Source organism: Lycorma delicatula, chromosome 4, assembly GCF_047948215.1.
Source record: "Lycorma delicatula isolate Av1 chromosome 4, ASM4794821v1, whole genome shotgun sequence".
Taxonomy (NCBI): domain Eukaryota; kingdom Metazoa; phylum Arthropoda; class Insecta; order Hemiptera; family Fulgoridae; genus Lycorma; species Lycorma delicatula.
This window is the reverse complement of record NC_134458.1, coordinates 84,505,856-84,529,431: the sequence shown is the minus strand read 5'-3', so window position 1 is coordinate 84,529,431 and position 23,576 is coordinate 84,505,856. Positions and strand designations below refer to the sequence as shown.

General features: G+C 27.6%; 1 protein-coding gene across 7 annotated transcripts in view; it reads right to left on the bottom strand.

Moving 5' to 3' along the window:
* The window catches only part of LOC142323613 (F-BAR domain only protein 2), a 219,041-nt gene that overhangs the window by 90,215 nt on the left and 105,250 nt on the right, over window positions 1-23,576 (bottom strand). For 3 of the 7 annotated variants that reach the window (XM_075363466.1, XM_075363467.1, XM_075363469.1), the window contains one exon: window positions 12,271-12,426. The exons of the other annotated variants lie outside the window; for them this stretch is intronic. In XM_075363466.1, the coding sequence (XP_075219581.1) occupies window positions 12,271-12,426 (156 nt within the window). The remainder of the gene's footprint in view (window positions 1-12,270; window positions 12,427-23,576) is intronic. 7 annotated transcript variants of the gene reach the window in all.

Below are 23,576 nucleotides of genomic sequence, written 5' to 3'. Positions count from 1 at the left end.
AATCAAACCTGGGAAAGTTTCCTTGAAGAAAACATCTGGTTCATGGCAATAAGCATAACGTCAATGATAAGACAAAAATATATTGAACGAGAAACACTGCAGTAGAGATCTGTAAATCCATGACAAAAATTCAGAAAGATTGAACTTATATCCAAGAGTAATATATACTTTAAACGGTAAAAACAGGTATCCATTTTTAATTTTACAAAAAAGTTAGTATTCAAATAAACTATAAAATAATTTGTTAATAAAAAATAATTATATGCATTAATTGGAAAATAAATAAATAATATTTATGTTGCAAAAAAATTCAGGTATCACCTGCTATCAATCTTCAATCCAGGTTCTTAAAATCTAGCACTTAATCAATCACATGTAGTGAGTATCAAGTAATACTGATTAAAAATGTTTAGCATTGGTCACAGAGAAAGAAATATCTAATACGTACTAATATTTTGCATTAAACCAGTAAATGCAGTATGAATTTGGTTCGTATTGAAAAGTTATGAAGCTATTTGAAAGGATAATGCTGTGTGGAAAATTTCATAATGATCAGATGAGCCATTCAGGAATTACAGTATATATTAACAGTCAGAAAAATGTACCAATTCTACAGTGCAATCACTTTCTGATTACACAAAAAAACTTGCATAATAACTGAAAACACATGATGACTAACACATAAGATAAAATTAGAAACACACTTACAAATAAAAGGAAATAATTTTTCAGTTTTTAAAGATGTTACAGTAATTATTTAGGATACAAGTCACCAAACAACTCATATTATTTGAAAATGTCTAATTATTACATATGCATACACCTGCATCACTAGTATTCCACAGTAATACCTCTTTAAAAGAAAATAGCTTATTTATTTTAACTTCACTTAAAAAAATGAGATGGTAAGTAATTTTTCTAATTTTTTTTTATTTGAGAATGTGAAATCAAGAGTACTGTGATCTTTTTAGGTAGATTTCATAAGAAAGCTACCTGTTGTAATGGGTAAAATGATTTGACTTCGGGAAAATTTTGACATATCTTCACGTTTCACATCCCCCAGACCCCAAAACCACCAATAACCCAAAAGTTTATATATACATTTATATATATAAATATTTCACTTTCTTGTTGACACAATAACTACTGTAATTTTAGGTCATCACTACCAAATATTTCCTTAAAAATAACTTGTCCCAAAATCACAGTCGAGTTCATTAACAACAAAAATCAGACCATGGGAGTAAAATGGGGGGGGCTTTTTTCAAAAAAACAAAATATTACTATAACTTTCTTATTCAGTAAAATATCGAATTTGATTAAAGTTCCTACTATTCTTTGGATAAGAGCCTAAAACTTATATAGGTAAAGTTTTTTGATATAACCAACCATTGGCCCTGGGGGTGGAAAAAATGAGGTTTTGAAGACAAAAAGAAATCATACCTTCCTTAATAGGCACAGTATCAAATCAGTTTAAAGTGGTTGTTAGTCCTCTAAACATTACCTAAAACTTTTGTCTGAAACAATTTTTGATATGACCAACCCTTACAGCAAGGGATGACCAAAATATTGCTGTAATTGTAAGAAGATGGGGCTTGTTGTATGCTAAACATGTTTAACTTTATTCACATGCAACCACTGTCATATTGAGTAAATTTGAAGTTATTCTTAACTTTAAGGTGGAAATCTTTTTTAACCCCTACTTAGCACCAGTGAAATGTACCTCTTCGCTTTCCAGCATGCCAAAAGGGATTTTTTACATTAAAATTTGAAAATATGAATATTTAATTGAAGTTTTCATTTCCAAAAGAGATACATTAAACCAATATCACTTAATAAGTGGATCAAGATACTGTACAAAATTTTAAAATGGATTTACCAGAGAACTTTACTAAAATTATTGAATAAGAAATCTGAATATTTATGAGTTTTGGAAAAATGTTAATTTTGAATACTAGTAACTCATTTAGAAAATTGACACCATTTGAAAAGTAATCAAATTTATAAAAAAATAGGCAAAAAAATCCTACCATATTATACAATAATCAAAATACAGAAAACTACACCAAATTTACACCAGAGATTTTACAAGTATAACGGTATATATTGATACAAATAAGTAAGTACAATATAAGTAAATGGTTAGATGAAAATACAAATTTTGCCAGCCACAAAGTATTATTTACTGACAGAGATTGTACCACTAGTTTCTAGGGTGGGTGAACAAACAGCCACTCACTAACCAACCTCTTATGCAAAAACTCATCATCAGTCCTGGTGGTGCCAAACAGAAAGATTGCTCAATTATCTTTAGTAATAACATGACAGAAACTTCCTAAAAAAAATGTGCTGAGAAATTTGTGCAATATTAATTAAAAAAAGGTTAATTAATTAGAAAAATTAAAAAAAAAGAGAGAGAGATCCCAATTTAAATCCTGGAACAGCTGCATAATGCAGTCTAAGTGATATGCTTTGGTTGTAATCACATGATAAAGTGTGTTTGTATATATTTTAACTAATGTGTGAAACCTCAAGCCAATAAAGCCATTAGGTAATATGCTATTCCCAAAAACAATCTGCTCATAAATTTTGGTGTAAAAATTTAGAGCAACATGCTAACAAAGATTTTGTGTGAAAATCAACAAAACAGCTCCTGAGATGAAATTATTAAAATGGTATATGGTGTGGATATTTAAAAAAAGTTAATATCTTTGATATTCAAAATGGGTGAGAAGATATCTACAATGACTCTGGAAGTGGGTAGCCAAAAACAAAAATTACACACAAATATGTAGAAGAGTGAGAAATTTAGCATAGTCTGACATACAATTAAGTGTGAAATTCATGGTCGATTAGATGATTAATGGTACTGAAAAGAGAAAATTCTGTTCACAGGAAAGGGCTGAACTGTGACGTTAATAACAAGACCATCACAACTATTCACCAAGTCACACTGTATTCACTGTGAAAGAGCTTTTGGCCAAATATCAATTACCAAATTAGATCATCCAGCTTATTCACCTGACATAAGTCCCCAATGATTTCTGCCTAACAAAAAATAAATAAATAAAATAAAGGATTCACCAATCCTATGAAGAATATTGATAAATAAAAAAGATATTAAAATAATTTTTAATCAATTGCAGTACATACTTAATGAAATAATGATTTAAAAACTACACAGAATATAATAAAATAAACCACACAAAAATTAACTAGTTAAAAAAAAACAAAAATATCAACATTCACCAAAGCAAATATTTTTTATTATAAAAGAGAGAAATATATACTAAAAATGTTTAATAAAATGATAACTCTTTTAGAAGTAACAGCATGCAATTCAAGGAAAAACAACCTTAACCAAAACAAAAAAAAGCCAGACCAATTATGTTCTTAAATTCATACATAACAATAACGTTTTTTGGGTTTTTTTATTCTAATACTTTTTAGGTAAAAAGAAAGTTCTATTTCTAACAGAAATTTTATTTAAAAAAAATCATTTAAACTTGAATTAAAATTTCTAATAAAAATGTTTCTTGAATCTATTAAGTTGAAAGTTAAAATTTTTATATCCATGACATAAATATACTTAAGATTTTTTTAAGTACATTATACTACACTTTATTTTATAGTAATGTTATAAAAGTTTTACCTGTGTCTGAACTAGTTTGAACTCTAAAATAAGCTGTGGAGACTGCTGCTGGGGGCAATCTATATATTATAAAAATTTATACAATGTAAATGATGTGTTAATATATATCTTTAAAATTTTATCTTCTATTGATCACCTGACTGCTAAAGTGGTCAAGAAGTTTACTGAAATATACTTTCCTATTCCAAGCTAATTTAATTTAAACATTTTCATTCAAATAAATATTTCAGTTCTTTCAGGTTATAAAACAAAATGATTATGTTTAAAAAAACTCAAATTAAAACAATTATTAACATTTTTAAGATTTCCAGTCGACCTCCTGGATAGAACTATTAATGTCATTGATACAAGATTAGGCCAATTAATAAACTGCTATTTAATTATCATGTGATATAGCACTTCTACACGACCAAGCATAACATAAAAGTAACATTTTGCAAGCTTATGCTAATAATACATGGACTACAATGTAATAAATTACAATAACTTTATGTGATAGTGTCAACATTCACAATTTATAAGTAAGTAAATATTTTTTACAAAACTAAAATGTTAAGCTTATGAAACCTAATGAACAAAAACCTGTTATATAAACTGTTCATTAACAGTTTACTTAAAATGAGCGAACAATTATTTACATCAGTGAAAGATACTTATAAGCGAAAGGTATTATATATTCTTGGTTCTAAAAAATACGCAGATCTATCATTAAAATTTAAAAAATAATCACATACAAAATAACATTAGATTAATAAAAAATAAAGATGCTTACATAAAACTGACTGAAAAATTAAAGTAATTTAAAAAATAATATAGTACATTACAGATTTATGTAAAGGAAAGAACATCATATTTCAAACAATTTTATTAAATATGTTTTCATGAGCTGATTAACAAAATTAACAAAACAAACCATCAAAACCAGTAAAACATAAAAAAACATTAATTTCTTTCTCCCTCCCATATGTTCAGTATAATAATTACTTCCTTTAACTTTAAAAATAAATTACCTTTGATTATTATTGTTTGTTTAAATCAATCATTTTATTATCTTATCAATAAGTTTAATTTTCTAATTGACTACATCTAATTAAAATATGAAAATTATAATTCAATAATTTTATCACATTTACCATCACAATTCAAATCCAAAAATATCAACAATTAAAAAGATCTATATTAAAACTATTTCAGTAACAGCCAAGTTAGAAACATGGATACTGAAAAATTAATAGAACATTATAGAAAAAAAGATTAACTGAATTGTGTGTGTGTGTGTGTGTGTGTGTGTGTGTGTGTGTGTGTGTGTGTGTGTGTGTGTGTGTGTGTGTGTGTGTGTGTGTGTGTGTGTGTGTGTGTGTATGTGTGTATGTGTGTATGTGTGTATGTGTGTATGTGTGTATGTGTGTATGTGTGTATGTGTGTATGTGTGTATGTGTGTATGTGTGTATGTGTGTATGTGTGTATGTGTGTATGTGTGTATGTGTGTATGTGTGTATGTGTGTATGTGTGTATGTGTGTATGTGTGTATGTATGTATGTGTGTGTGTGTGTGTGTGTGTGTGTGTGTGTGTGTGTGTGTGTGTGTGTGTGTGTGTGTGTGTGTGTGTGTGTGTGTGTGTGTGTGTGTGTGTGTGTGCGCGTACATGTCTGTATAAATATAACATTATTGAAATTAATCTTTCTAAGATTAATATTATTCCTCTGTACTGTTAAATTAAATTTAAATTCTATTAAATAAACCACCTAGTACAGAATATTGAGATAAGACATATCTTACTTTAATTTTTCATGAAAGTACTTTTGCAAAATCCACAACCTCAGACATGATTGAAATACTTGTGTTATTACAAGTACATAATAATAAATACTAAAATAATGATAATTGTATATTAATTTTTATGTATATGAATACTAATATCTATTGCAGTTTTTACAAGACTGTACCCTCAAATGCCGTCTGATGGTTTATCAGATTGAAATTTTGTTTGTATTTATATATATAATATTTTAATTTTATGTCATAATCATTAATTTTGAATATTTCTAATTATTTGAAATAGAATGTTTATTGTTTATTAGATTGTCTGCCATATTAGGTAAACCTAATGTATTATTTTTGTAATTTCTACATCAAGGAATCTAGTTTTAAAGGATCTATTTGTTTTGCTATATAAATAGCTATCACAATCATTAAATTTAATTTTATAAATTACACAGTTTTTTTTATTTAAAAAAAATAATTGTAATTAAACTTCATAATAAAATAAACTGTATAAAATAAAATAATTAGAAAAAACTGTATATAAATGACAGCTTCGTGTAGTTGTTCTTGTACAACTTAAGTGTGCAACACTGTTATAGTAAGGTACATCCATAACTATGGCAGCATCAGGAGATTGAGAATAAGATTGAAGTTATTTTATGAGATTTAGGATATTTGAATTGTCTATCAAAACAATATATCAAATCCATAAACTATTCAAAAAAAATACTTAAAACATGATGATTCAAATATCTCACTTCCTTTAAAATAGCCTTCCATTTTCATTTACCTCTCTGATATACTCTCATAGCTCTGATATACGTATTACAGTATGTGTTAAGGTAAGTGAGAAAATATGATACGATCATAAAGACTCAAAATAAAGTGGATTCAACAAGAGCCAAAACATGAATTTTGTATTGATATCTTATCATTAAAGCTGATAAAAAACTGTACAGTATATACTAGAGTAAATGCTTGAAGCAAAAAGGAACAATGTAAATACATTAAAAATAATCCCAGTTTTGATGGTTTCTTACATAAATTAAAATATTGATGAAAATATACTTTTTTTGAAGTATCTTTAATTAAACAAAAAAAAAACTTACTATCCTCTATCATAAAATCAACACTTTGTTTAATTAAAATAAATATTGATGTGAACTTTTATTCCTTTAACAACTGTAATTCATACATAGCACACAAAAGAAAACTAAGAAAAGATAAGTCTAATAAACATATGTATTCAGCCTCATAATGGAAACCTATATATGAATACACAATTTTTCCTCAAAGTAGAAGTAGATCAGATGAGAAGCATTCCCAGCTAGTAGTTGGGAACATAAGTTAACAAACATTTCACAATTCATTGATTCCACCCTCCTGAAAACCGTTTTATCGAAATAAGATTGCATACTTATAAATACAGTTATAACACACTATTCCAAAACAGTATCTTAATGTTTTGGGCTACTATATGCATTGGAAAAAAATAAAATGCTATAATTCTGTTTGCCTAACACATCTATGAATATACACTAAATTTTATATTACTGATATTACACCATTTTATACACTAACAACTTTTACACACAGTTATTTCTGAGAGTTCTGACTTTTCATTGAAAAGATCTTTTATATGAATTGAAAATTAGAAAAAAATTTCAATTCATTTTTTTATGAGAGCACATCAGTATTTCAACACTGTACAATTAATTATACATTACCATTTTAGGTAAATAAACTATATTTTACAAATACCTAAGAATATTTAATTACATTAGATTGGCAACGCAAATTAATATAATCATTTTAAAAAATCCACAACCAACTTCCCACTAATTATCTTATGAAAAATAGGCCATAACTTTGAACAGTAGCCAGCACACTTACAAAAAAAAGAAAGAAGAAATATGTTAAATAATCTGAAAATTATAACAAAAGCAAACATTAATAATCCACTTACAAAGCATCAAAAAATTTCAGCCTGTAAAACCCAACAACAATTTCTTTTTTAATACTAATTGCATATTTAGAAAGGGTCTTTTACAGTTCAAAAAAACGTATTCTGATACAGAAGAATGAAAATGAAAATTTCTAAATTAATAAAGCAAGTATACTACAACAGAAATGCCACACTATTCACAGAAAAATGTTGTATATAAGCATGGGCAGAAATGCTTGCTATCGGCATATGAACAGTTAACTTTTTTTACTAAAAAAGCTTGATTACTGCCCATACATTTTAAAATAACTAAAAACAGACATAAACTGTAACACACTTTTTTCATATTTTTATTGTCTCGAGTGATCTTAATTTCAGATATTTAACAATTTTAAGATGGATTCTAAAATTACAATACAATAACAATAAGGAAAGGTTCTATTACCATTCATAGTCGCCTTTTTGATAGCAGAAATCAATGAAAAAAGTAATGTCTAATAATTTATAAGAAATGAAAACTAAATTGCATCAAATAAAAATGTCAATAGAACTTGCAGAGTATTCTGTGGAAATAACACATTAATTTTATAACTGTATAAATGCAATATTATTGGTGAATAGGCACCAATAAACACTGATAATATTTGTGTTGATAAAGATCATTTCAATTTTCGGGGAGCACCCTGAACCCGACACCAAATAAAAATTTGCACAATGTTTATAAAGAAAACAAATCAAATTTACTTTTCACACACTCTTTTAAGACTGCTTACTCCCTAAGCCTATCTGTATACTGTCAGTTTAAAATAACTGATCACATTTTGTTTCTCTAAAGTATTTGAATATGAGTAGTACATTTATTTTATGCATAGCAATTGAACATGTTTAACAATGTTACTCCAGTGAGTTCTGAAAAATGTTTGGTGATACCCAAAACAAAAATACTTTCAGGCTCTAAGGGGGGTTATATAAATTAAAGTGTATAAAAATTTTCAAAATGGCCTAACTCAGTTGAGAGTGATCAGCACACCAGTAGGCAATCAAGCTGAAACCCAAATATCATTAACAGGCAGTTTGATAATAGAAAACTATTGGCTAACTAAACAAGAAATTGCAGATGATATTAGGATAACAATGGTTCTATAAACATGATTTTAATGAATGATTTGGGAAGGCAATGAGTAGCTAGAAAATTTGTGCCAAAGCCACTTTTGCTTGAACAGAAAGAGGTTTGTCTTGATGTGGCACAGGACTTGCTGGACTGCATTAGTGGTGATCATAATTTCTTCAATATCATGGTAACTGGTGATGAATTGGTAATAAAGAGTATAACCCACAAACCAAGGCTCAGTCATCACAGTGGAAGTCAACATCATCCCCTGAAGCTAAAGAAAACAAGACAAGCGAGGAGCAAAGATAATTTGATACCAACTTTACTTTCGTTTTCAATGAATAGATACCAGAAGACAAAACTGTCAACAGTACCATCTTGAGGTTCGGTGCTGTCTTTGTGATTCAGTTCAGCAAAAGAGACCAAAACCATGGGGGGGAATCACACAAGTTCAATTTGCATTTGGTCAAGTTCCATTTATCAGGTCTAACTCAGAATTTTTTGGTCAAGCATGGAATTTTTCAGGTTTGCCAGACTCCTTACACACCAGACAAGCCTCCTTGTGATTTCAGGTCGTTCAACCAAGCTGAAGATGCCAATGACAGATATGACAACTGATATGGCAGTTGAGAGGACATAATTGTAAATATGACAACAGAGCTGGTAGCCATTCTAAAAAAGGACTAGGAAAAATGTTTCCAGCAATGGAGGGATTGCTGCATTACGTGTACAAATAATGAAATAAATAAGATGTAACTTACTTATTAAAATCAATTTAAAGGACTGAAATCTTTTAAAGAATTTGATAAAAACCATGTGGTCTCATCAGCAGGTTGTTGTAAGACACTACAAAAGAAACTCAGGATTAACATACCAACAATTTCACTGTCAAGAAAAGGCAGCCTGATAATTTGTATGATAAAAAAAATTTGTTCATTCTGCATGAATTCCCAAGTAGTGATTTGACATTTGGTTTTAGGTTGCCTTTTTGCTAGAAAAATAAAATTCTTTTAGTTAAATACAGGGAAATGTTTTGGTTGTTTTATAATTAACTTTGTGAAGTCTCTCTCAACTAATAGAATGAAATCTAAGGTTTTAATACAACATTTCTCTAATAAATTTCTTCTTAACTTTACAGGGCAATAGCTCATTATCAGTCTCTTTTTAATTTTTTCTGATGATGTTTCTCAGTATTTTCAATTTTTTTTTCTATTTAATGTATGCTAATGACCAAAAAAATTTTAAAACTATCAAAAGTAAACCCAGCAATACTTTACTATAATGAGGTTTAAATGATTTGTTAAGGTATGATTATTAATAAGTACAAAATATTACTTATAAACTAAACTTAAAATATAAAAAGTGAATATAACAGAGAATCAAATCATCTTCGTGTTAGCTTAAGTTATAATAAGGGAGTAATGGTTCAAAAAGTGTTTGTTTTAGGGACCAAGAAATGTTACATGATACTAGATTTAAGTACATCAGTTACAATAATCACAACTTATTAAAAACATATTTTCATCTGGGACTAATCAAAAGGAACTGCAGATTCTTTGAGAGGATAGATCCCAAATTAAATTATCTGGTCTAAATCCCAAATTAAATTATCTATTATTGGTCTAGATTGAAGTATGTTTCAGTAGTTCAGGTTCAATTTTATGAACAATATATAAATACATAATATTTGCTGAGGTTTTTATTCTTCCACAATTTCAATTACTGTAATCCATTAGCTCTTCATGGTTACCTATCAGTACATTTGGCTTCATACCTTATCTAGAATGCCATCAGTAAGGGATCTACTTAAATAACTTAATAGATTATCTTCTTTCTTTTTTATTTTTTCCTGTTTGGCCTCTAGTAATTACCTTTCAGACTTCAGAGGATGATATGTATGAGTGCAAATGAAGTGTAGTCTTGTACAGTCTCAGTTCGACCATTCCTGAGATGTGTGGTTAATTGAAACCCAACCACCAAAGAACACCGGTATCCACAATCTAGTATTCAAATTAAAAATAACTGATTTTACTAGGACTTGAACACTAGAACTCTCGACTTCCAAATCAGCTGATTTCGGAAGACGTGTTCACCACTAGACCAACCCGGTGGGTTTAATAGATTATCTTGTTGAAGTAGAAGTTAACTGTTCACTGAAAATCAATTTAAACTTTTTGTCCAGCCACTAATAATAAAACAATGATTTATTTTATCTTCTGACAACCAGATCATACATCAAGTAGCTTAAATTGAATTTCAATTTATGAAAGTAACCTGATTCATCGTTAATTAAGAGTAAATATAAAATTATTTCTACAGTGTGATAAAAAAGTATTTCTACAGTCTGATTAATTTAGGTGACAATCCTTCTGTATTATCTGAAATTTTATTTTAACCCTTTTTTTCTCTTTTTATCTTTCCACTATCATTTTTCTTATCTAATATTATAACTGCATGAATGGATGGATATTCAGATATGTATAACTGTGAACATATGAGTTAATATTATGACTGAATTATACAACTACTGCTGTATTATAGTTATGATTAGTAAATTTATATTATTGTTTATGCAGTTATATTTTTGGCATACAACATTATGTAATAAACTACAATTGTGATATATCTTATAATCAAGATTATTAGAATTGGCCTTTATCTACTAGGATCCTTAAAATTATACTAACAAATAAATATCCCATTATTTATGAAAATTACAATATCTGAGAAAACTGGCAAAACACAAAACCAAATAATTATTCAAAGAAATATATAAACATTAGAGAGTGGTATCTTCAAAATATAAATATTAAGACTGGTTATGAATGCCTTTTCACAAATTCAATTTACTAACTTCTCTGGCACAGTGGTAGTGTCACTGTGAAACTACCAATCCCCACAGGTCTGACATTTTTCAATGCTACAAAATTTCCTTTGCATATTCTAATGCAATGAATTAATTGTAAGAAAAACTTTCAAACCTATTTAATTTCTTCTGTAAAAACAATCCTTAACTGTTTTTTTTTTATGAAAAAATATGAGAGCCATTTTCACATTTAGTAAGAAGAAAGCAATAAATATTATAAAAACTTAACATGTTAATTTTTATTATGAAAACTAATTTAACAGACAAATTTTTCTAGGGGTTATTAGTTATGGACTGAATACACATGAAAACACAAATAAAATAATAACAGTTGCCAAAGGATAAAAATTATTTAATATTTACCGATAAGAAAAATTACTAAACAAAATGGAAGAAATGAAATACTAAAAGAGATTTACAAAGAAAAGAAAAAATGAAGAAATTAAACGGTTAACTCAAAGCATCCTCCAGTTGTTTACGTTATTATAAACATGTAATATATGTATTATATATATATATATATATATATATATATGTCATTCTACATTATAATAATAATAGTATATAAAAAATACAAACATATTAATAAAAAAACAATTTAATTAACAAATACAAAAAAAACACATTATATTTCTAAATGAGAGCTTTAAAAATGTAATAGAAATATTTCCAGTAAATGAAAAAAGTTATAAAACAATAATAAAATAAATACTGAAAAATTATAAAGATGCAGGCCTGTTTAAATTTACAATGAATAACATTATCTAAAAATAAAAAAGAGGAAATAACTAAAAATTAACATACATACAAATTAATATAATACATCTTCCAAAACTCTAAACACAAAAGCATATATTAGCAATTTAAATACAAACAATTAACAAATAAGAAAGAGTATACACAAAATACAAATAACAAAATGTTAAGTTTACATTTGGATCCTCGAAGAGGGTTGCGAGCTAATGAGGTAGCGGAAGTAGTGGTCCCGTTGGGAGTGGTAGGGCTAGTGGGAGCAGAGGTAGCCGTAGGGGGGGGAGCCCTGGTCCCACCACCCCCGGGGGTGGAAGCAGCCCCCACCTCTTTGGTGCCTGCAACATATACACGCTGCACACAAAGCCATATAACCATATTTATTTTGAGTTGCACACAACCGCATGCTGCATTGCTGAGTATTAGAAACAGATTAAAACCAGGGCTGTAACAGTGTGTAATATTATTAACCTTATAAAGTATAATTAAATAATAAAAAACTAGCAATAAATTAATAAATGTTTAAAAAGACCTCTGTCAAATAGAATCAAATCATACAGTGCAACAACCATTCTTAGCTCTTAAAATATTTCATGCTACATTATAACGCTCTTATTCTAATACCGATAACTTTTACCATTCAGGTTACAACACACAAATTAAAGACATAAATTTTTTTTCTAAATTAATTAATAAAAACCATCATAGTAAATGTTCCCATAAGAGCACATTTACTATGTTAATCTTCTCTTATGATTTTTAAATTCAAATTTTTTAACAATTAGAAATGAAAACCTGCACAATCATTTACAATTACAGAAACAGAAAAATGTTTTATTACAGAAACAAAACAAAAAAAGAAAAATTTCATCAACAAAACATATAAACATTCAATTGTTTAAACATACTTTCAATTTACATATAGCAAAAATTAATTATTTTGAGTAATAGAACACGAAAACATTTCTACTTAATTACTTTATACTAAATGAATTTAATCAGAAGTTCCACTGCTTTATAAATAAATTTAAAAAACATCAGAAATTAAAATGTAACTAAATGAAGTAAATAAAACATTAATTTAAGAAAAACAAAATTTTAAAAACATAAGTATGAGTTACATTCAAAAACTAACCACTTATAAGAATATAACAAGAAAAGATTTCTGCGAGAGGAGCTGATGAGCAGTAACTGTCATGATCTGTCACAAACTGTTTTGATTCTATTTCACTCTATCATTATATATGAACAATTTATTTGACGGAGTACAATTGGAGTGACAATATGCCAAGCCAATTCCACCTATAAGACCATAAAGTCACAGCAACAGGCACTTCCTTGGTGAAGCTCGGTGGGGCAGTAGCTCTGCTGTGGGCCAGCCAGTCCAGGAATTTTAATCCTACAGGAATGGCACAAATGGTAAAACTATTGACCAAGAAGCCTGTCAGGTACAGCCGGCCCTTATAGTCCTCCTATAATCTAGTATGGTTACATGTATCTTAAATAAAGATGATAAGAATTATTTGAATCAAAATACGACAAAAACTCACTAACTTCATCATTAACAAATAATCTATAGTGATAACTTAATGAAAAACAAACACATTTTTATCCTACCTGCTATATGTACACCCTGATTAGTAAAAAGCACAGAAAAAACTTAGCAGTAATTACTAATGGCAGGAAAAGCCTGCACATTAAACCACTGTGAATTAAAAAAGCTCAGTATCGAACTTATCTCACGGTATTACACCACTAAAAATTATACAGCTAAACTTTAAGTGCAGAAACTGGATTAATTCCATAATTAAAAATCATTATCGTAGTTAAGAAAAGATCAAACAGATTTACAAAGTAGTATTCAGAGCTAATTAAATGAACTGCTGACCAAAAAATATTGAGTTAACTAACTAGTATTTACAAAGTACAAAAAGTATATTAATTTAATCGGTAAAGCATTTTTAAGCAAGGCAATGTGTAAGCTGAAAACCTTCATAACTGAACAACCTGAACCTTTCCGAAGACATTAACAGAGAATATAAGTGTGAAACAGAAACTCCTTAACATGAAAACAGAACCTGTATTTTATTTTCATAACTGATCATGACCAACATAGAAAAGATTTCTGAGATTCGTGGATAAGAAAACAGATTGCATTAAAAATGGAAAAATCCAAATTTAATAGCTGGTTCCAGTAGATCAATAAAGTTACACTGCAGCAATCAATTAACTCCATGCTACTGTTTATGATCAGAATTTGATTTTTCAATTTTTTTCAGATGATATGAACTTTTTTAGTTGACCTTTAAAGCAGAACATTTTAAAATTATATACAGGGGAGTAAATATACAACTTCCATGAATATCAGTCGCATGAAACATGCTCTGTAGTAATTTTTTTTAAATACTTTATATATTAAAATAGTAATACTGTACTGTAATATCTAATTCATTAATTTGTGACCAGATACAAATTCGGGACATTTATGATTGAAATTCAAAAAGGGTAAAACAAACAATTTTAAAATATAAATTAAAATATATTAAATCATATTAATAAAAATATGAAAGCAGCTTCTGCAGTATTAATACTATATATAATATGCCCAATAATATACCTATATAAACAATGTTATTATTGTTATGTCTGTATGTGTGTATGTTCGTGTTAAGTCTACATTAATTATGGTAAGTATCAAAACTATTTACTTTATACTAAAATTATAGAACTATAAGTAAATTCATGTAAACCCGATCCACAAACACTATCCTTGCCTCACTGACACGACTAAGATTGATATCCTACAATGTAAAACCCAGCTGAAACCAAAAATCTTAATTTTAATTTTTTTTTTTCCCCACCAAAAATATAAAACCTTTATTCAGGTAAAACTTCTGACCATGCATATTTTGTTTCTCAACTATTTAAAAATACCTTTGCAGAATAACTCTATAGAAACACTTTTCTGTATTAAATCCTTATGATCGCAAATATTAGTAATATAAAATTTAATAAGCATTTTAATCAAATATCTTTCTGTGTCTCACTAAAAATATCAAAATAGAACAAATATCACTACTATGGACTTCAGGTTAAGAATGGTTTTTGTATTATAGTTCGAGCAGGAATTTCAACTTTTATCTTTATTTATATTACTAATTATGTATTAATGATAAATTCTAGTCCTATTTTAGATGTCTGTTTTACACCTCATTAACTTGAGCCAAAATACCTGAAAAGCTGATAGTAAAAAAAAAACATGATAGTCAGTTACATCAACCAATTTTCATTAAAATTTATCAATGTCATTTCAAATCTGATAAGACAGTATAATCATTAGGTAATCCATGGTAAATACCATTTATATCTTAAGTCTAATAAAAGCCTAGTTTGTTATCAAAAGCTCCACAAAGCTGTTACATAATCTAGAAATATGACAGTAATTCAGATGTGTCAATTAAATTTCATTTTTCTTTAAGGAGCTTCTATAATGTTATTTATTAGTTCAAGCTTTGTATTTCTCAATGAAAGTGTAAAAAAGTTAACGGTACTGAAGATTAATCTTAAATTTCAGAACAGTTAAAATGAGAAAAACTAATCAACTGATAGAGAATTGAATCTTCAAAACAAAACTTCCGTGTTTTAATCTAACTGCAAACAGACTACTAAAGGAGATTTATGATAATTACTCTGGATGAAATTGAAGTTTTTAATAATTTTCAATAACTTGGATATGAAAAGTATCCAACTGCATAAGAATTCAGAATTTGACGGGTGTTCCTTCTACATCACTATTCAAAACAAAAAAAAAAATCATCCTGTAAAGACAAAAGAAACCTTGAAATCAGATTTGAAAAACCAACTAAACAATGCTACATCAAATTAGCATTAGAAAAACATTTTTCATCACTGCTTTTTCTCAAAATTAATTGTGTGCTTTGTTATTTTTATGACAATTAACAGAAATACAGTGATCTGATCTAACAAAGACATGAGATACAAAACTAAAATGATACTGTGTAAACAGAACACATTTTGCTTAATTCTAAACACATGGTAACTCTTATAACATTTTAAATAAATTCACATTCACATAGCCTGAATGTTTTTAAGATGATAAGCATTTTTAAAACAGTATCCATCAAAATGAAGAAAAATAGATGATTTTACGAAATGCTGTAAGGATGTAACAAACCTCAACTAAAAACTAAAATTTTTTCTTAAAAATTTTAGCAAAAATGTTTAATACCTGTTTCTACAGATACAAATGTAACAATCATAAAATATAAATATGTAATTCCGTTTGAGAAATTTGGAATTTATCTTTCTGAAAAAGTGATAAAGTATAACGCTTACATATCTCCTGATCCAAATAATATTTTGCACTCTCTGTTACTAAACACCATCAATCAGTCTAGTTTTATGGATTTTATTCAGAAGTTAAAATAATAACACATCATAAACAAATATGGACAGACTGTAAATCAGTTGAAACACCTTTCATTAGATACAAAAATAGTCAAAATGAATACACTAATCAGGCTATTATTAAAAATGCCAGAGTGAAATTTATTATATCTATTTTACTATCCGTGTCTACAGTACAGAGAAATACCAGGCAGTAATTTTAATTTTTCAAAATTATGAATTTTTAAAAATATTACATTTAAGTTTTGGTATAAATTATAGTGCACTATAGATAACATTAAGGGATTCTGTTACCAATTTTTATTACACTAAAAAAGCTAAATTTTTCAAAATTATTTTTCCTTCACATCTACATATTACTTGTACGTGAGTGTAGATGGAAGCTTTACTACCTGATATGAATAAATGAAAGTATCAGTGGAAGCGAAATACCAAATTCAGTTAAAGCTTAATGGAGTAAAATAATATTAAACTGTCAAAAATTTTATGACCACAACATTTTTTTTTCAGTCAGTACAGATGTGTGGGCACATTAACACATTATAAAAAAACTAAAATTATGATTTATCCTTTACCAAGTGAAGAGACTTCTTACAAAACTAGGCCGCCTCGAAATTTGGTTTATTGGTATATGTACAAGTCTGACAGTAGCCTTCAAACAGCCAAACAGGTTACAATAAATCTTTGCATGTCTTTTCCTTAAATCTTTTACAAAAGTAAACCAATTGAGAAAAAATAACTGACCACCATATCAAAAAATACAGTTGTACATTAGCAAATAAATATATATATCATAAATATACACATTAAAAACGCATCAAAGATATTTTTTAAATAAATAACCAATAATAGAAGAGCTGACAAATAACCACAATAACTAATATTCACATATTACTAATTATAAAAATTATTTTTATAGCAAAACATTGAAAACGTCTTCGATTAAAAATAACAGAATGTTAAAGTGCAAAATTTAAATCCTTCAACACGTACATAAAATAAATGCAGAATTTAATTTACAGAGATACTAATTGACTCTGAATGAATTTAAAAAAATTAATAAACAACATATTTTATTCAACAATGAGAAAGTACAATAATATCTCAATGTTAATGGTTTTAGTTTTGTTGGACTACTATTTACATCAAATTTACAAAATTTCTCCAGGTACGGTATAATATGTAAACACAGAATTAAACTGATAAGACAGAATTTTGAGAATTTTATAATTGACTCACAATATTCTTACTATTCAACTGACAGTGGTGGAATTTATATAACAATTCAAATATATGTCATATCCAAGCACACAAATGTTACTGAAATGCAGCAGTTAACTGTCAATACAGAATTTCAATGCTGTTTAACAGATATCAATGTGGATAATTTCATCTTGGACACCACCACAATTTAGACTACTCAAACAGTTCTAGAAGTATTCATAAATAAATTTATTTTACTAAAAGACTACTGATAAATAAATGTAAATATGTGCTCATAACTGAGGATATAAATATAAATATTTTGGAGGAATCAAATGCTAGAATAAAACTTTAGAACACTGAGTAATTTTTACACTGTGAACATTGTTAGGTAAAAACTAGATCTATGAAAGAGGCAAGCGCAATTGTTGATAATTTTATAAGTAACATACTATTGAATAAAACAATAATAACAGCGAGTTGTGGCTGAATTTTCTGTCTATGAAGTACAGTTGTTATTAGTACTAGGGATTGGCAAAACCGTTGATTATGACATTCCTCGTGTACCTTTTTGTTAGATTTGTTAATTTCATAAGTATGTTAAAATCAGTATCTTCAGAAGATATTTTCAATGCTTTTGTTGAAAAGAATATATAAAGAAAATAAACAAATACTTCATAGTACATTAAGATCTATTTTAACTCTTGTATTCTGGTATGCAGAAAAAACAAAGTAATAAAAGGAAGAGCTGTGTAATAGATGGCCAGAGAAACAGAAATTGTTGATGTGGGCAAGCCAGCAGGAGAATATAAAATGAAAAAATTGAAATTGCACGTAAAATAATAAATGTTTCTATCAAAGCCTCAACACAGCTAAAGAAAAACATTAAGAGTTTATACAAAATAATTGTTGAATATATTTAAATCTTGATAAAAATTATAATTGCAAAACTAGTAACTAAAATGTTATAAGGATAAAATTACACCAATTAATAGCTCCAAAGTTCTTGTTGAGATATTAGATATTTCTGCATAATTTAATCAATTTTTTACAAAAAAAAAACAACATAATGCAAAAATTGCAATGTACTGAAAAACCACTTTAGATTTACTGATTATTCAGACAGTACTACCTTCTTTAATAAAGCTCAACACAGAATTAAAAGAGGAAAATCAGTAATCAGTATCACTTTCGAGTCTATCATCACAGACCTAATTGATAAGGTGAAACTCATTAGGAATACTTGTAGATTTTAGTAAGGCTTTGGACTGGTTATCCTATAAACATTCACATGATTTATTATAATAACTGGTAATCCAATATTTTTTGATACTGTGGGCCATGCCTAAGATAATAACACAGAGAGGGTACAGAGTCTGTCTGTATACTTATGTTAGTGCTGTGATCTCTGAAAATGCAGTAATGAGGTGAAGTGTCCTCATTCATTAATTTAACATTTTTAAACCAGTTTTAAAAAACTGGATTCAGTAGTCAACCAACTTCATCTATTTCTTGAAGACAGAAAAATTTAATTAACATCTACTTGCTTACATCAGAGTAGGCCAGAACAAGTTCTACCACCAAATTTTTGGGGGTACATTATCTATGAGAATTTTAAATTGGGACATTCTTAATAAGGAAATCAGTAGAGATCCAAATGTCTGTAGTCAAAATGCTTTTGTTTGCCTTTAGTCAAATATCTAACACTTGGTCGTTATATGTACTATGTACTCAAACTTATACGCTTTGGATATATCCATTCCCATATTAGGTTTGGGATTTCAGAGACTCTACAGGCAAAAATTTATTAGATTCTATTGCTTCAGGAATGTGCAAAAATTTATTAGATTCTATTGCTTCAGGAATGTATCATAAACAAATGTTAAAGGCAGAAGTCTTAAAAGATAAGTAATTTTAAAGTTAAGTTGAAATACTATTTTATATCTGCAATTTTTTTTGTTTGCTGAAAAGGTTCTTGGAAAAATGTGTGTATGCGCGCACACGCATATTTGTCATAATTCATTTGTATAATATTAGCAAGTGTGCATAAAAATGATGCAAATGAGTTTTTAGCACTCTGGCATGATATGAAAATGACGAACTGGAGATCACAATCTCCCCCTTTGTATAGCAATATACAAAGGCATTTGAATTTGTCCTTCATCACATGAAAATGCATAAAGACATCAGTATGAATAAGATTCCAAATATTATTTTTGAGTTCTAATATCAGTTAGTTCTAGGTAAAGCTATCAGTAAGATCAGGTATATCTATATTAAATAAAATTATAATTGTTATATTGGTAGTAATTTTTTATTAGACTCAGGTAAGTTTCATTGTTAAGTTACTTTATGTTAGTAATTTGAAACATTTCTTAATGAATCTGACTGACTACAACATAGTCAAAACACGGCGAAGGAATATCATTTTTATAATGCATAATGCAACTGACACATATGTATATATATATATATATATGTTTATAATATAAATATATGTATGGCAGTTGCAGCACTCACTAATTTTATCAACTGTGACATTTATTTTCAAATGTATAATTACAAACAATGTAAACCTAGTTACAATAAAATTTTGCGAATCCTTATCACACTTAACTATTTTGCAATTTCTATTAATTTGCGCTGCTTGATAGTGTTTGATCAGATCACCTATTCCAAGGCATGTTTACTCTGTATAGCAGCTGAAAGAAGTCAAACCACCCCTCATGTCATCAATAAAAAATAAAAAATATTAAATTATACATTATTCTATTTTATCTAGTAGTAGGCTTTTAGCCTCATACATAACCTAAGATGTGTTTATCAATTCAGCTTTTGAACACTGTTGTTTTTAAAAACACATTAAACCAGTGAGGTATTACTGATTCTTAATGAAACCCACCAATACATTCTCTAAAGAAATATTTTAAATAAAATTAAATTCAAAAGTTAGAAAATTCTGCTATAGATAATTTACTACCTTAAAGAAATTGCGAATAAGTTTTTATATAAGTTCTTTGTAGTTACAAAAAAAAAAAAATACATTAAACATTTTAAAATAAAGATAGTACTTTTAAATGTCAATAAAAAATGGAAAATATACATACAAAAAGAATCAACACACAAAAATGTTTCAATAATTTACTCATTCTTCAGTTACATTATTATTTACTTGCTTTTATCACTGTAAGAAATAATGAAGAAAGACATTAAAGAAACCTTGTTCAAAAATGCAGCATAAATAATTAAAACACTGCCACACATGCCCGATATTCTACAGCCCGTTAAAAAAATATATAAGCACCAGAGCGTAAAACAAATACAAGACCCAGTTTCTGAAATAAACAAAAAAAACAACCAAATAATGAACAGAAGTAAACAGGTAGACCATTGACAAAGTTAAACAAAAAGGAAGCTTTACAGACACAATTACAAATTGTTTATATATATATATATATATAATATTATTATTATTATTATTCTGTATAAAACACCAATTAACTTTAAACAAATGAAGGCTCAATGCAAAATGAGTTGAGAAAAACTTTATGACCAGAATGCAAAATTATATATACATATGTTTGGCAATTGCAGCACTCACTAATTTTATCAATTGTGACATTTATTTTTAAGTGTATAATTACAAACAAAACACTTCCAATAACAACAATTAACATCAGCAAAATTAATAAATAATGTAAACCTAGTCACAATAATATTTTGTGACTAGTAGTACTTTACTAAATCACACTTCACTATTTCGCTATTTGTATTAATTTGCACTGCTTACTGAGAAAACATTTTTATATGAGTATTTCATTCAGAAGCTAAAAATAGGCAGAAATTGAAAAATAAAATACAGTTACTATAATAATTAATTATAAAACATAACAAATTGTTAAACAATGTACACTTGTATTATTCAATGTCTAGATACAGTCTAAAAACTTAAACTCATGAAAATTATCCTACACAATTCATAATACTGAAGAAATAGTATCTGTACATTGATTTTTACCTAATATACTAGTAAGTAAATGAACATTCCAAATCTAAAACTTCAACAAAAAAAAAAAATGTGAAGAGAAATTAGGATAAAATGTTACACAATACTATGCAAAAAGCATCAAATTCTTTGTTCCAATTTCTGAAAATTACAATTAAAAATGTAAATGTTAACAAACTTAAAAAAAAAAAATAAATAATAAAAATTGTTTTTAGTAATAAATAATTTTAAAATGAATAATAAAAATGTTCTTTTTAAGTAATTATTACATTTTAAATCATTAAGCATGGATATATTATCAGGTTATGTTTTTATTATAAAAGAAAACAAAATCCAAAAATCTGAATCATGCCTCATACAAAATGTATAAATAAATCCTTAAAAAAATTTGCTGCTGTATTTAGCTTAAATTAGAACAGCAGCTAATTAAACTTAGTGCTCTTCCTTTCAATCTATTTTATAATGAATTACGCCTACAATGCAATTTATTTATTATTATCAATAAACTTAATTATGTTTTTAAAATACTCTTCAATTTTTGGATTTTTTTTTCTTCTATTACTGTATCTTCTAAAGATAATTGTGTATGGCATTTTTTAATAAGATTTAACTGTATTTCTTACTGTACCATAAGTTTCCATAAAACCTAAACCTAAACTGCTCCATAAACCCTCTAATACATTGGGAAATCAGCTGATGTAAATATAACTAAACCCATATAATTTGAAGTCAATGAAAAATAATTATTTTCTTGAGATACTGACATTTTAATTCAGTAAGGTAACTGTACAATGACACGCATGGTTCCATAGACCTAATTTGTAATGAGATGAGCTTGTATAGTATAACGTGTACACAATGTTTTGTGTGCTAAATCATTAGAGTATTGTTATTTCTACACTAGCCATTGTGTAGCAATAAGAATAGTCATGTAATAGAAATAGAGAATATATATAAAATACAATAACATAGAAAAGACACAAAAAATATGCAAGATAAAATTAAGTTATTAATAGAAACAAACAAACTGCATCGGAAAAGAATTTAAATGAACTGAACTATGCACAGTAATTTAACTATTGCAATATACATATGTTATAAACAGGAAAACAAGGAGACAGATGTACATGTTGAAAACTGTAAATTGTAAGAAACTCTCACTGAAAAACACTTGAGAAACAGGAGGAAATGAGTCAAATTATTACGGACATAAATCCAGTTTCTTCTTTTTCAGCTTCTTCAAAAAAGCAAGCCAAACCTTTTTGTACCTTGTGTACAAATCACACCATTCCATCAAACAATAAAAAGATTCACAGTAAGCAATAAACAATTTCCAAAGTTATTAAACATTTCCTTGCTACATTATATATCTCGGATAGTTTGCCAATCTGACTTTTTTCCTTTTATTTTAATAAACAAAATAAAAATGAATAACCTAGCTTTAAAAGTTATAAGGTTTAACTACAATATCCACCACATGATTGCATGATTAGTGACACAATATGACTAATAGAAGTACTTTATTTTCAAACATATCTACTGCTCTTTTTCTGCAGATTATTTTTCATAACTCACGCGCATGGCATATACAAGTGCCACTATTATATAAAGAGATGTAGTTCAAGCTGTAGGGCATAGATAACAGATACTGTAAAAGTAAAATGATTCTTAATGAATGATAATGAAGCCATGAAGCCAATAAATAAATAGAATTCAATATTTTCTTTCTGCATAAAACATTAATTAAATTACATAATCTTTATTAGCAATTAGATTATATTTCAGGATCTATGAATACTGACCCTGAATAAAATTCTTCACTATGTATACAATAAATGGTATTAAGGGACA